Source organism: Strix aluco, chromosome 5, assembly GCF_031877795.1.
Source record: "Strix aluco isolate bStrAlu1 chromosome 5, bStrAlu1.hap1, whole genome shotgun sequence".
Lineage (NCBI taxonomy): Eukaryota > Metazoa > Chordata > Aves > Strigiformes > Strigidae > Strix > Strix aluco.
Genome location: NC_133935.1, coordinates 13,666,493 through 13,680,249, shown reverse-complemented (window position 1 = coordinate 13,680,249; position 13,757 = coordinate 13,666,493). Strand labels below are relative to the sequence as shown.

At 38.7% G+C, this 13,757-nt stretch overlaps 1 protein-coding gene across 4 annotated transcripts in view; it reads right to left on the bottom strand.

The window, feature by feature from the left end:
* The window catches only part of DGKI (diacylglycerol kinase iota), a 221,713-nt gene that overhangs the window by 122,758 nt on the left and 85,198 nt on the right, over positions 1 to 13,757 (bottom strand). For all 4 annotated transcript variants that reach the window (XM_074826020.1, XM_074826017.1, XM_074826018.1 and 1 more), the window contains exons 3-6: positions 8,972 to 9,067; positions 5,622 to 5,696; positions 3,121 to 3,177; positions 1,393 to 1,458 (exon numbers count right to left, since the gene is read on the bottom strand). In XM_074826020.1, coding sequence (XP_074682121.1) covers positions 1,393 to 1,458; positions 3,121 to 3,177; positions 5,622 to 5,696; positions 8,972 to 9,067 — 294 coding nt within the window. The remainder of the gene's footprint in view (positions 1 to 1,392; positions 1,459 to 3,120; positions 3,178 to 5,621; positions 5,697 to 8,971; positions 9,068 to 13,757) is intronic.

Sequence of the window (13,757 nt, the reverse complement as noted above, 5' to 3'; positions counted from 1 at the left end):
ATTACACAACAATGAGATCTACCAGAATCATTACGTATTCCATGAATAATACTTTTTTTTTTTTGCTTTAAATTTACTGCCATTCCATTTCAATGATGGTTCCCTTTATATTCTCTGGTCATGCAAGAAAAAAGATGGTTCTCACTTGGAGATATATGACATGTAACAGCAGAGCACGAGACAGACAAGTATTTTGCTGTAATAGGAGACTGCTTGGCCAATAAACACAATGGATTTTTTTTTGCTTGTTATCATTTTCCCCTAATCCTTTCCATTCCTTGGCAAACAACTCTACTACAATACATCCATGCTAGTCTTAACTGAATATTTCTTATTTAGGCGGAAAACTGATTTCCTCTGAACTTCTTCATATTAGTCAGGGCTGATAGGAATTTTAGGATGGACTGGTCATGTTGCTGACATGAATGTACCCAGCACAGGTTTTGGTTTGATAGGCAGTAAGTACTCCCATTGCAAAATAAACTCCTAATGCCTCTAGGGGAGATCCAGGCCAAAATGGTAGAGGAGGAAGGCAATATCACTGTGAAGTCATACTATAAGAATGCTCTATGCAAACTGCCTTCCTGTACTGTTCCCGTGCTACCTGCTATAAAAGGGCATCACATTTTTATTGCATGCCTTGTTGAGCTGGTAGCTGGTGATCTACATCAGTATCCAGATACAAATCTGATTTTCCTCTGACTTAAGTGCTGTGCCATGGAGACGAGGCACAGTCTTTCTTACTAGTTGATGTTGAGGGAGGCAAAAGTATAATATAGTGCTAGAGATAGGAAATTAAACCCCTGTGTTAATTTAATTTTTGAATATCTCTCAACAGATTTCAGGGGTTCGTAACATTTCAGAAGAAAGGTCTTCAGTAGCTAAAGGTCCTTCTTACCTGTTTTTATAGCTTTTTAGAAATAAACTTTTGCAATCTATGCAGCAGTGGAAATGTGAAACAGTCTCACAAATCTTAGAGTCTGCCAGGGCAGAAAGCAAGCAACAGCCTTTCTTTTTCCAGAAGCCTGAAAAAATAGGCCATCACAATTTTGGCACAGAAGACAGCACTAGAAGAATGCCATATTGGCACAGGTTTAGCTTAACGAAGAAAGAAGCTCAAGGAGCCACAGCCTTCCTCCTCCTCATTTTCAGCAGTCAATGCAGCACAATGTCCCAGGACACGTGATGTGCTCATTCCTGCATATGCATCTGCCTTTCTCTTCCCACATGGATATCAGAGCTGCTACCACTCAAAATATCAGGCTTGTCATCAGCCCTTAAGAGAGGCCAAGTGTTTAGAATAGGAAAATTTCAGTGGCTAGAAGGACCTCCTGGCTACCCTGAATTCATAAGAGCCCAGTGTCGCGCATGTGGGTGCACTGGAAATCTTACCTTTCCACACTGCTTACATTTCCCCTCCTGCCTCCGCCTGTGCACCCAGTGATGTCGGACAAAGTTCTGCAAAAGGAGGACAAAGAGATATGTTATAGAAAGTAACGGCAGCTTGCACTCAGCGGTACCATCTGTGTGAAATTGGTTTACAGACACCAAAAGAAAGGTCCCTTCAGCCAATGCAATCATTTCTGGAGCAAAATGCAGCAGTCCCTGCAGGAAACCCCAGACACCACCAAAACTGGAGGAGGAATAAGGGTTCTTTATCCATGTTGAAATGTGACCAGAACTACTCTCTCAGTACTCTTCTACCAAAAAAAAAGAAGTTCAATACAAGATGCAGAGATGATCATCACCTAAATACAGAGCACAGAAGGGCCCAAACATTGCTGTGATCAGTCACAATATAGGGCCCTGCTCTATTCTGCTTCGAAATACAGCCTTATAATGCAAAAAAATCACAAGTCAATGCAGAAGGGAAGGAGGGGAGGAAGAAGCAGTCATTGAAGCAGTTTTTTCTCCCTGTTTGGACTACTTACATCCTGGATGGCAGCAAGAGGTGGACAAGAGATGGGAGGGTGAGCAGGACTGCTACCCCTGCTTCTGTGCAGGCAACGGGGTTAGAAGGGGTCTGCCTGCACCATGTTGTTACACCAGTGAACATTGAGCTACTGATATGTCAGGGAATTGAGCTACCTCTGCTAAGAGCAAGCCAGTCACCAAATCAACTATAAAAGTTAAGAGATGTTTTTGAAACACTGGCTTCTGTCTGTTCAAGCAGGTCAACAAAGGCCAACAAAGATGACCAGGGGGCTGGAGCACCTTCCTTATGAGAACAGGCTGAGAGAGTTGGGGTTGTTCAGCCTGGAGAAGAGAAGGCTCTGGGGAGACCTTAAAGTGGCCTTGCAGTACTTAAAGGGGGCTACAGGAAAGATGGGGAGGGACTCTTTATCAGGGAGTGCAGGGATAGGAGGAGGGGTAACAGTTTTAAACTGAAAGAGGGTAGATTCAGATTAGATCTAAGGAAGAAATTCTTTACTGTGAGGGTGGTGAGACACTGGAACAAGTTGCCGAGAGAAGCTGTGGCTGGCCCCTCCCTGGAAGTGTTCAAGGCCAGGTTGGACGGGGCTTTGAGCAACCTGGTCTAGTGGAAGGTGTCCCTGCCCATGGCAGGGGGGTTGGAACGAGATGATCTTTAAGGTCCCTTCCAACACAAACCATTCTATGTAAGACAGCTATATTAATATATCAATAATAATAAATACCCAGCACCTTCAAAGAAGCTGAATTTATACACTAGCCCGAGGCAAATCATAAGGTTTTTGAACGTGTGATTTTTTTATTACAAAAAATCTTTGGACACTAGAGATACTTGTAGAAAAAAAACGGAGAGGCAATTGGAAGGAGAGGGAAATAAAGAAAAAGTAAAAAAATACTAGTTCAAAGCTCAGGAGGAAAAGAAAAAATGCTACCAAAAAAGAAAAGAATACAGAATAGCTGAATCAATAGAAAAAGAGACAACAAAGATGAAATGGTTTCTGTCAGTCTAAGTAATGGAGTGCTTCAGCTAGAATTCATTTCACATTTATTCTGGGGAGGAGAATATGTCCCTCTGAGAACCAATACTCTTAAGTCTCCTCTGAACTTAATAGCACTGCTGCAGCTTCACACCAGGTGGATCAGCACACAAATCAAATGAAAAGCAATCGTCATTCGTCCATTACTTACTTCTCTTGGAGATCTGGAGCCTCCTTCTCGGAAAGTCGGTTTGCAGCGAAAATTAATCTGGTATTAAAATAAAGCTGTTAGAGCTGAAAGTGAGGTGAGAGGGAATTTATTCCAATCTGTTGACCAAGGACAGACTTCCAAAATACTTATTATCTATTAAAATATTAGCTTCACTAACTGAACAAGGTAACTTACCTGGATGACAGAAGATCTCTTCATATACCATAATTATTCTCCTTGCTAGATCACTACACAGCCCTCATCTTCACTAATGCTATTGCTGCCTGCTCAGTTCAACTATTTAAACTGTTTCCCCCATGCCTAGAAGGTAATCGCTTCACCTGTTTTTTTCTGAAGACCATTTGCAAGCAAAGTGGACTTAAGATGAGGTCACAAAAGTTAATAGAAACTGGAAATCTAACTCTGTAAGACCTTTTTGCACATCCCAGTTTTATGTCTTCATAAACAAAATCTGTAGAGAAATCTTCATTCACACAAACTGTGCAAATTACTCTAAATTTCTACCTTCTGCGTAGCTCAGGCTGCTTTTACCCACCTCCCCAACCACAAACCATTTGGGGAGCACTGTACTGCCTCATGCAGTGCTGTTGCCTCCTTCAGATGGCAGAGGAAAGAAATAGGACAACAGAACCTTCCATGAATAGAAAACATTTTTAGGAAGGTGAAGGAAAAAAACATCTAACAAACAACAGTGGAGTCCTATGAGAAAAAAACCCACACAAAATATTTTAAGAAAATCAATAGAAATAAGAGCAGGGGAAATGTAGAGAGAAAAATTATATACTGAAGAATAGAGAGGTATAAGAAAAGGCCAAAGGATATGTGAGGTAAGGATGCACTTAATGAAATAGGTTCAAGCTTAAGCTGACTATCCTTCAAAGAATAAAACACTTAAGGATATTGCACAGCTATGCTTTTGTTATGATTGAGTTTCCCCAAAGTTAAATACAATCCTCCCCCTTCGTATATAAATAAGGTCTTCCCTCATTTAATAATAGTCTTCAAAATAATAGCTCGGGGGGGGGGGGGGGGGGTGGGGTGGTGTGTGTAGTAAACAAAATACTTATTACTTAAGAAGAAACAAAAGACATAGCAGTATTAGTCTTCTTCCATTGCTTTTCACCTGGAATTCCAACTTGTCATTTCTCTGCTGAATCATGGCAGACTGAAAATACCCCCAGCATATATAATTTTACTTACAATTTACCCATTTGCAGAGAGGTCCAAGCAGAAGACTTACGTACCAGTTTTAAATTCCACAGGGTTTAAGAGGGATGCAGACTTTATAACAACCCTCTGCCAAGAGGTAAATTTCACGATCTCCAAAATGGCATAAACAAGCTCAACAGAATGGGTTTTATCTAAGTGCTCATTTTCTCCGGCTGACAACGCCACCAGCTCACTGGGCTATGGAGAGTCAGCACTACTGATGATGAAGGAAGTCATGAAAAATTCACTGGTAGCATTTTGTGCTGAAAGCGTGTGCTAATGCTAATTTCACTGCGGGTAAAAGCATCGGGGGTGGAAATGGTATCTCTCCAACTTGGTATTATGGCAATCACTGTGACATTTGTCAACACAAGTCCAAATACTTGGAAAGGAAAAAAACTCTTTCCAAAGGGTTGCTGCTATAAATTTGTTATGCATCAACTTCTTTTATGAAGAACAACATTGCAAAACATATAGGAGTGAAAATGAAGCTCTAATGAAATCAATAGGGAAAATTCCCACTCATATTTCTTTACACATATCCACCAAGAACGAAAAGGTTGGGGGAGAGTTATTTAACACATTACCAGTTAGGCATAACGAAGACAAATCACTGATGGGAAGACCGAAGTCAGTGATTGATATTCTATAGGCACCTGGGGGTGATAAGGGCTCCCTGAAGGAACTGAAAAGCAGGACAGATGATCACAGAAATAATGGTTCTATAAAGGAAAACTTTGATGGTTTCCATTTTAAAAACAAGAGCTTAATTGCTGAAGTTTTGAGGAGAAAACAGTATAGTCTAGTAAATACAGTAAAAAAATGTTCATAGTAGCATCTATGCTGCATTGCATGTAATAAATATAGCTGTCAAAAGATGAATTATGCTGGGTTTAGTAAAGGAATTTTGAAAGGCCAATTTTGTACATGATAGGATACTGCATCTTCTAGTTTTAACTTTCAATCTAGAAGTAGAGGGAAATTATTTCTTAAACATAAAAGATGTGAAAGTATTACATGGTTAACATAAAAGATGTGAAAGCGTTACATGGGTTTTTGTTGTTGGTGGGGATTTTTTAATGGCTCACAGGGTTTGAAGAAAGTATTTTTTAAAATAAGATGGAATTTTTAGTCAACTTCTTATTCAAATGTATTGTTAAAGCAACTGTGAAAACCGAATTTGGCATATGGTGTTTTCTGGACTGAAACCTCAGTAAAAGAATTAAACGAGTGCCTTCCACGTCAGGCTCCAGAAGATGGCAATGTCTTACCTTGTCTAACTGCTCCATGCACGCATTGTGGACCACAATCTTGCAGGCAGCACACTTCCTCCGCAGAGCAGATTTCTGCAAGAGGAAAAGGGAAACGTGTGTGCATGGAGGTGTGCTATTTCCAGGAGGAAAAAAAAGTCAGCTGTGAAACAGGAGATCTTTCGCTCCTTATGCAACATATATTTTTTCTTCTCTTGGTGCTGTCAGCTGTTCCATATATTGAAAAAAGGTCTGAAGCTCTTCCAGTTAAGAATGGGACTTTGTGAAAATGACAGAGCCACAGTACTCCAGCTTGAGAACTAGAAGGAAAAGGCTTCCTTTAGGTAGCCGATAAGGCTGTTAACAAGGCAGATCATCCCTCTAAAAGGGAGCAGCCTACAAAGACGATGAGCAGAGCCAGTGAAAAGAGGAGAAAAACCATACATACAAATCCGAGAACTCAGACCAGTTCAGAAGAGTATGTCATTTCATGCTTATCATATAATGTTTAATTTGATAGGTATGACCATTGCCTTTCAGAAAAATACTTGGGTACTTGGGTCATTTAGCAGAGAATGATAACCTTCTCACAGAATGTTGTTAAATGCTTATGAAATGTTACAGCAGGGAGAAAATTCTCAACCTAATTATGCTGGTTAGTTTTATTAATTTCAGTAGAGCTTTTAAAATAACTCAATTGAATCCCCTGGGCCAAAGCATATCAAAGGCAAGAGAATGCATCCAGGAGAAAGAGAATATTTACTTTTTTTTTCTTGCACATACTCAATCTAATAAAACAGATGGAATTAATTTTCATAGAAGTTGTAACTTACAGACTGGTGCTTAAGGGACAGAAAGTTTATAAACACATGGTAAGTTGAGATTGATTTGTTTCAGATTTTTACATTCAATTCATTCATGTTTATTTAAATCTCTAATAAATTATTTCTTTAGAATTTTCAATATATTGTAAACTCAAGAAGAAACAAGGAACACAGCTTTGGCTTACACAGAATAATTTTTATTATACTGAGTCTCATATAATTATGAGTCTCAATTATCTAGAAACACACTAACTGTACACGTTCACATGTATGTTGAGTGATGTTCTAATGTTTCACCTGAAGAATCATGACACTGTATAGCAGACTAAGCTTTCATGTGCTTTGTGACTTGTTAACATTAAGCATGTTTTTAATCTCCTTTTACCAAGAAGAGTGAGACAACATAAAGGAATTGATAGCTAAGATGAAAAACTGCAAAAACCAAACAAAGGTAACACCCTACAAGCAGACTTTTTTTTTAAATATCTTGCCTTTTAAGTTGTTCTCATGATTTTTGAATGCTAGTGGTATTGCAAGTAGTTACAACCATTTATAGTCTGAATTTTTACTAGCCTCTCACAATCTTTTCCATTACTTCTAAACTTGTTTAATTTATCATGAAATGTCAACTCCATATTCCAGAGATCATGAATTAATGTTCTGTATAGGCTTTTATGCAAAGTCTAAGCATCTATGGATTAATTATTTCTCACAACTTCATCACTGAAAACATTTAATCTTAAATAGTCTACATGCAAAAGAGTTAAGTCAAAGGAAGACCAGGACAGGCATAGAAAGATACAGTGTCTTCAAAAGATTCAAACTGGAAAAGCATTGGCCTTTTGACAGATCAGGTTAAACCAGCCACAACTAAAGTTATCTGGATTTCCATTTCCATCTCTAGGTTCTTAAACTAGCGAAAGTCCCATATGCTGTAATATGTTATAAACATAGATATCGCTTTCCCCAAAGGGAACCAATACACTAGTACCTAAAAGTGGAAAGAATCTCAGTCACATCAAGCAAAGGCCAGGCAATTAAGAACTGAGCAACTTTAAACTCTGCTGCTTCCTAAATATGACTCTGCATCTCCAGGCCTATTGGCTGGAAAAGCTTGTCACCATGTAAGATCCCTCCCAACATTCCCAGATAAAAGTTTAAGTCAGTGGGTCTAATTCACCAGCTACTGCAAACAGTCCTTCCAACTCCTAGACATACACCTCTAAAGCTAAGACACAGCCTTGCAAATCATATGCAACATTTTACTAAATTTCCATGCTACTTTCAAGAGGAAGTATTTAGTCAGTTTTAGAAAGGCAAACTTCTATTAAGAACTGAAGAACAGTCATAACAGGTAAGACCAAAAGTCCACTCAGCCAAACAAATCCTGTCTCCAGCATTTACCAAGTGGAGGGCAAACACACAATGACACTTTCCTTGAATATTATCCCACAGTCAGCAGCCTGTTACTGTTGGGACTTTGCTTCAGCGCTCTTTGTAAGCAGGCATAGACTTCCCGGGCTTGGCTGTGACGTTATACACCATAAAGTAAATAATTTGCTTGAGAAGTTATGGGGGATGGATATTAAATTGGAGCTATGGAAAGCACTAATATTTTGGATCAAAATGCCCCCAAAAATGGGGTGATTAGTGAATCAAAATGCTTTGCTTTGGATCAAGTAATCTGAAGGGGTTTTTTTCAAATAAAAGCAAAAAGATGTTATCGAAGAATTACAGGCAGTATCCAAAAAACACCCCTGAGAAGAGGGACTCCCCTTACATTTTGTAGTCCAAGGGCCAGGATGCTCCCTTGAGCACTGATTCAAAGCATGAGCTTGAACACAGGATCCTCCCCACTCAGGTTTCCTAAATACCAATATAAGAAGGTTTTTTTTTTCTCCTGTTCCGCTGAAGAAGTTGAACTGAAATACTAGGTGAAGGAGGTGCTGAACCAGACTGGAACCATAACAGTGACTCCCCAGTCAAAGAAGAGACACACATGGCTTAGAGACCAATCCAAAGAAACTTTTTCATATACAGAAAAGCTTCAACAGGAGAAGGCAAACCTTGAATATTCTCAAATAAGAGAAGCCAAACACTCAAATATGAATACACTCATTGCTGGTGGGTGCATTCAAGAGCTTGGAAAATTCACTTCAAATCATTGCAGTGATTAAAATCACAAAAATTTGATCAGACCCTCTTCTCAAGAGATATATTTGTGTATATAAATAAAATAGGCTTTCTTTGAACGTTTCTGAAATATCTCAATATTCTAACCTTTTATCCCCTTACCGTGTTAATACAGTGACTCATTACATCCATTCTCACTGTGTAAATAACCTGGGTCAGTCAAAATTGTTTGGGGCTTTTTTCCCCCAAGCAATAAAGTCTTTAACCTGAAGCATTATGCCCCTTGTGCATTCCTTCTGGAACACAAGCATCAACCACAGCAAACAACTCGAGCTCCCAAGCATCTGAGCAGTGCATCAGTCTGAAGTCAGACTTGTTACCTCAGAAAGAGAAGTAAATCTGAAAATAACTCACTGAGAATTTGACTTGGCAGCTTTCCTCCCCCAGGTAGCAGAGGTCCCCAGAAACATTTGTCTCCAGCCACAGATGCTCACCATTCACAGCATTTTCCTGAGAAAAGATGATTGTTAATCTGGTTTGTGAAATTCAGCCACATGAGTATAGAGAGGGAAGAAAAAAAAAAAAAAAAAAAAGAGATCTGATTTTTCACCACAAATTTAGGAAAAAAAACTAAACTACAATCACACATTGTTGTTTTTCTACAACACAAAGCCATAACAGTATTACCCTGGCTGACCACCCCTGCTTAAAGGATACTGATGATACAATGAATGATGTGTCACCAATCAGAACCAAAGTATTTTAGTGTACAGTTCAGTGAAACTTCGCCTATATTCTTCCCACATGCTGCATAGTTTGACTGAGACTCTAGATTTCGTAAGCATGAGATGTACACAGAATTTCAAAGGAACAGAAAGTCAAGAGAGATGAAACAAAAACATGACTACTGAACTTTCAATTGGAGAAGCCCAAAATTTGAGAACCCAGCCCAGAAGTGCAAAATAACATACTGACAACAGCTTTAGAATGACAGGAAACTTTAGACATGGAAAAATGCTTTCTTTAAAATGGCTGGATCAACACTGTATGTTTATGAAAACATCAACAAAACATTAAGTGGCCAGGAGAGACCAGACTTTAATTTTATACCTAGAAGAATGATACATTCAACTGAACACTCTCAAAAAAATCTGCCTAGAACAGTGAAAATTAGTAGTGATTAACAGACTAACATCTGATTTTTCTTTGGCAGTCTCATTTGACCAAATCTATACCTTAATTCTGTAAAAATTCTTGTTCTGAGGAAATCTGGTTGTAGAAAGACCACAGTTTTTACTTGACTGCAATCCTGGCTTGACTAAAAAGCCTAAGAAATCTACTGTACACTACTTAAGCAAAGTGAATAAACAGGATTTCTGTTCAGCCAGAATTAGAGCATGATGGAAAACGCTTTGACAGTCTCTGACATTTGGTTCCCACACTGCAGAAGTCACAAATGATGACGCTTACCAAACAGATGGCGTCCGACAGCAGGATGCTCTGAAATAGCCATCTTGGTTAAAATAATTTATTTAAAATATCACTGACAGTTTCAAAGTGATGAAATGAGAAAGCTTCGCTTGCCATGCGGATTTCTTCGGTAATGCAGAGAAGCAGAAGTGGCAAAATCCTTTGCCTTCTGGAGTACGAGTGCATCCACAACAGCCAAGACCTATGCAAGTTTGCATGTGGTGCTTACCACAACTACGGTGCTTACTTCAAATAACTCAAGAGAATGAGAACAACTTATTTTATTTTTCTGGTAAGAGGTCTACCTGTCCACAGGTCTTCTAACTTCATCAGAAATGTTCCCATTGATGTCAGACTCAATATTATCCCTCAGCACAAGGGGCTGGATGAGAGTGAGACTTGGATTCTAGACTACTGCCATAGCATCCTGATCAATCTTCATCTAGTGGCACACCGTTCTATACCTTCATTTCTTCTCATCCTTTTGTCTGCCTGTCCACCTGAACTGGTAGACTCCCTGGAACAGAGATTTTCCTAAACTGTACAGTTCAGTGCATGATAGTTTAGGTGAGGCTTTTCAGCACTTTTATAATGCAAAATAGTTCTTAAGGACTTCAACTAGCTTAAGAAATTCTTCAAGCCTTACTCGGATGGTAAATTATTCAGATTGTAAATTCTTTCCCTTCAGAAGTTTATCCTTATATTAAGGCAATTCTCTGGCAAGAACTGTATCAGTTTTACAGCACTTCATGGAAACCTAGTCACATCATACTAATAAAATTACTATGCCCACAGTATTGCCCAAAATATTAACTTCCTGTCTAGTTTATGAGGAGCCAGACAAGAGGACCAAAGCAGGAGGATATGAGCTCATCTGAGAGTGTCTGACATGAGCACATTCTCTTCTGACGAAACAGTGCTAACTCAACATTATAACCCAGAGCTAAATTTTATAAATTATAAAAGATGTTTAGGAAGAATCAACTATGAAAGCTAAGTAAGAAAGCACACAGCTCCCGGGACACAATTTTTAATGAGGAATCAAAATTACATTAAAAAATAGATTAAACATCCCTTTGTTCAGACCACGTCCACATAACTTGCCATCCAGGATTTCTAAAGATAAAATGGCCTGTTTCCATAACCTACTTTAGACTGAGTTTGTTCTCCATTGTTCCAGACCATATCATAGATTCACATGTCTGACTTTACCTCCCAGTGTAAATAAGATCTGTAAGTAGTCCACAAGGATGACCTTTGTAGCTCATGCTATGATAAGAGTTCTGACAAGACTACCTGATCTGGTATAAGCGGCATACCTCCAGATACCTACTGCCAATTTCACAGCACTGTGTGCAAAAACTCAGAATTTCAATTCCAGCAAACTGCTATTTGAAAAATCTTCTTTCATCCTGAATCAGAGCAAAGAGCTGAGAATTCCCAAGATGAAATGCCCTCCCTCAAAAAGCTTTGCCTGTCATTTGTCTCAATAAGATCAGGGGAGTTATGTGATTTTCACTGTTTTAAGTTTTACAGGGCACTGTCATTTATATGATGAGAAATTATGTTGCCACTGATGAAAATCAAGATTATATAGTCAAAGGAAAATGCGCTGACCTTTTCCAAGACCAATTGTTCATTCAATTCTAATAGGAAATTTTGACAAAAATAAATATACTTCTATGCAGAATTTTGACTTCATCAAATCAGTATTTTCTATTGCAAAATTTACAGGCAGTATTCCACAATGTACTGGACAAAAGGGTACTCCATCTACCAACACATAAATTCACAGAGGTCACTGGGATCACCTTTAGTACGAGCTCCTGTTTAACACAACACTAAAACAAAGTAAAGGCTACATCATCACTTGTATATTTTGACACAGATATTTTTCCACAAGAGTTTTGAGTTCAGCAACCTTTTCATAAATAATTTGACAGTTTGTTTTATTTTCTACTTGATGTTTTTATGTTGGCTTTAGGAGCAAATGGCTACTAAACAGGCAGTTGTCCTCTTTCTGTCCCTGACCCCTTAGACCGTCTCATGCTCTTGCCATTTTTCTTCTCAGCTACACATGAATCAGTTCAACTGATAGGAAAAAAAAAATAATAATAACTTATCTACAAAATCAGCTAGACAAAATGACTCACTCTGTGACCACATAACTGCTGGATCTGACACAAGGAGTGGTGGGTTAAAGGTGGGTTCAGTGGGACTAATGCTTTTGTTACCAATTCAGTGTTATTGCAGCTTAGCTGATCTGTCAAATCATGCTTTTAGGCTGACATGCTTTGCTTTGGCTTGCTATGTAGAAGAGGGATACTGTCCATCATCGTGGATAAAACAGCAATGAGTGCAGCCTAGCATTCTGCAGTTAAAAAGAGAATTGGGAACTCTTGTTTCCTTGTCTGGTTTCCCAGCCCTTGCAAGTATGTGAACTCTGTGTCCTGCGAAGAGAACGAGCCCCTGCTCACTGAAGCGGAGGCAGCAGTGCTTTCCTGGCAGATGCAACCTGCCTCACAGGGGACACACATACTCAATATGCTCTCCCAGATGGAGACCTCCCATTTGATTGCTCCTGATCTGCTACCACCTTACTAGCAAACAAAAATAAATTTCAGTATGGCAAACATTCATTGCATATGAAACAAAAACCACATACAGCCCCTCCCGGAAATGAAAGAAATAGGAATTCAAGGACAAGGAGTTTGAGAACGAGGTAATTACATGTGCGTGATCATAACTTGCTGTGCACATTTCATTAATTCAACTAGGTTTCTTCTCTTAAGTGCCCCAGCGTGGTTAAATGACAGAGCAAGGGTTACCATTTTTCTAAAGACCTTAAGTTTCTCCATACTTCACTGTTCTTCAGTTGCAGTCAGCATGGTTTCAAAAGCAGTGCAGATAAACCTGAGAAATTTAATTTGCCATGTCAAGCAGCTATAGATATTCAGCCAAACAAATACACCAGTCAGTCCAACTTTCTAATTCAAAGGAGTTGTGACTCCAATTGTAATGGGAGGTATAGAGCTCTCCTCCACTCCTGCCATGACCGGTGTTCTGCAAAAAATTATGTAAGACAGATTTCTAAAATAAGCCATTAAGAAATTTTTCCCATTGTTAATACTCCAGTTAGAGATGATGACTCTTCTTACAAATATACATTTGGGTCAAACTTATGATTAATGTAAAATTAGTGCTCAATCTAAACTTAAACATATTTGTAAGCAAAAATTACTAGCTTTAGCCCTTTTCTTTATATGGTCACTACTGAGCAGAAACAAGTTTGTTTGGATGTCTTTTTCCCAAATGTCTTTCTCTCATGTTTGGGTTATGTTTTACCCTTACTCTGAAATTCCAGAGTTTGTAATGCTATGTTGCAGCAATAGTAATGTCCCAAATGTTTTTCTGTTGATATATATTCTCAGTTTTAACTCCACTTTAGCACATTTTAATTTGGGAATATTCTTCATGTAGAAGTAATCTTTTCTTTAATTATTACAAACGTAATATGTGGACATAAACCAAAACAAAACGTCACAGAGATATCGTACTACAGCACTACTTCAGAAAACTTGAAGATATGTAGGCTCCAACTTTCAGAACTATTTTTGGGTGTTCAACTTTTAGGTCTAGGTTCACCACATTCTCTAGCTTTTTCTGCCATTCTCCTTTCCCCCATCATGTTTTCCAACATGTTTTCTGTTGCCCACTCCTGTATTCTCTG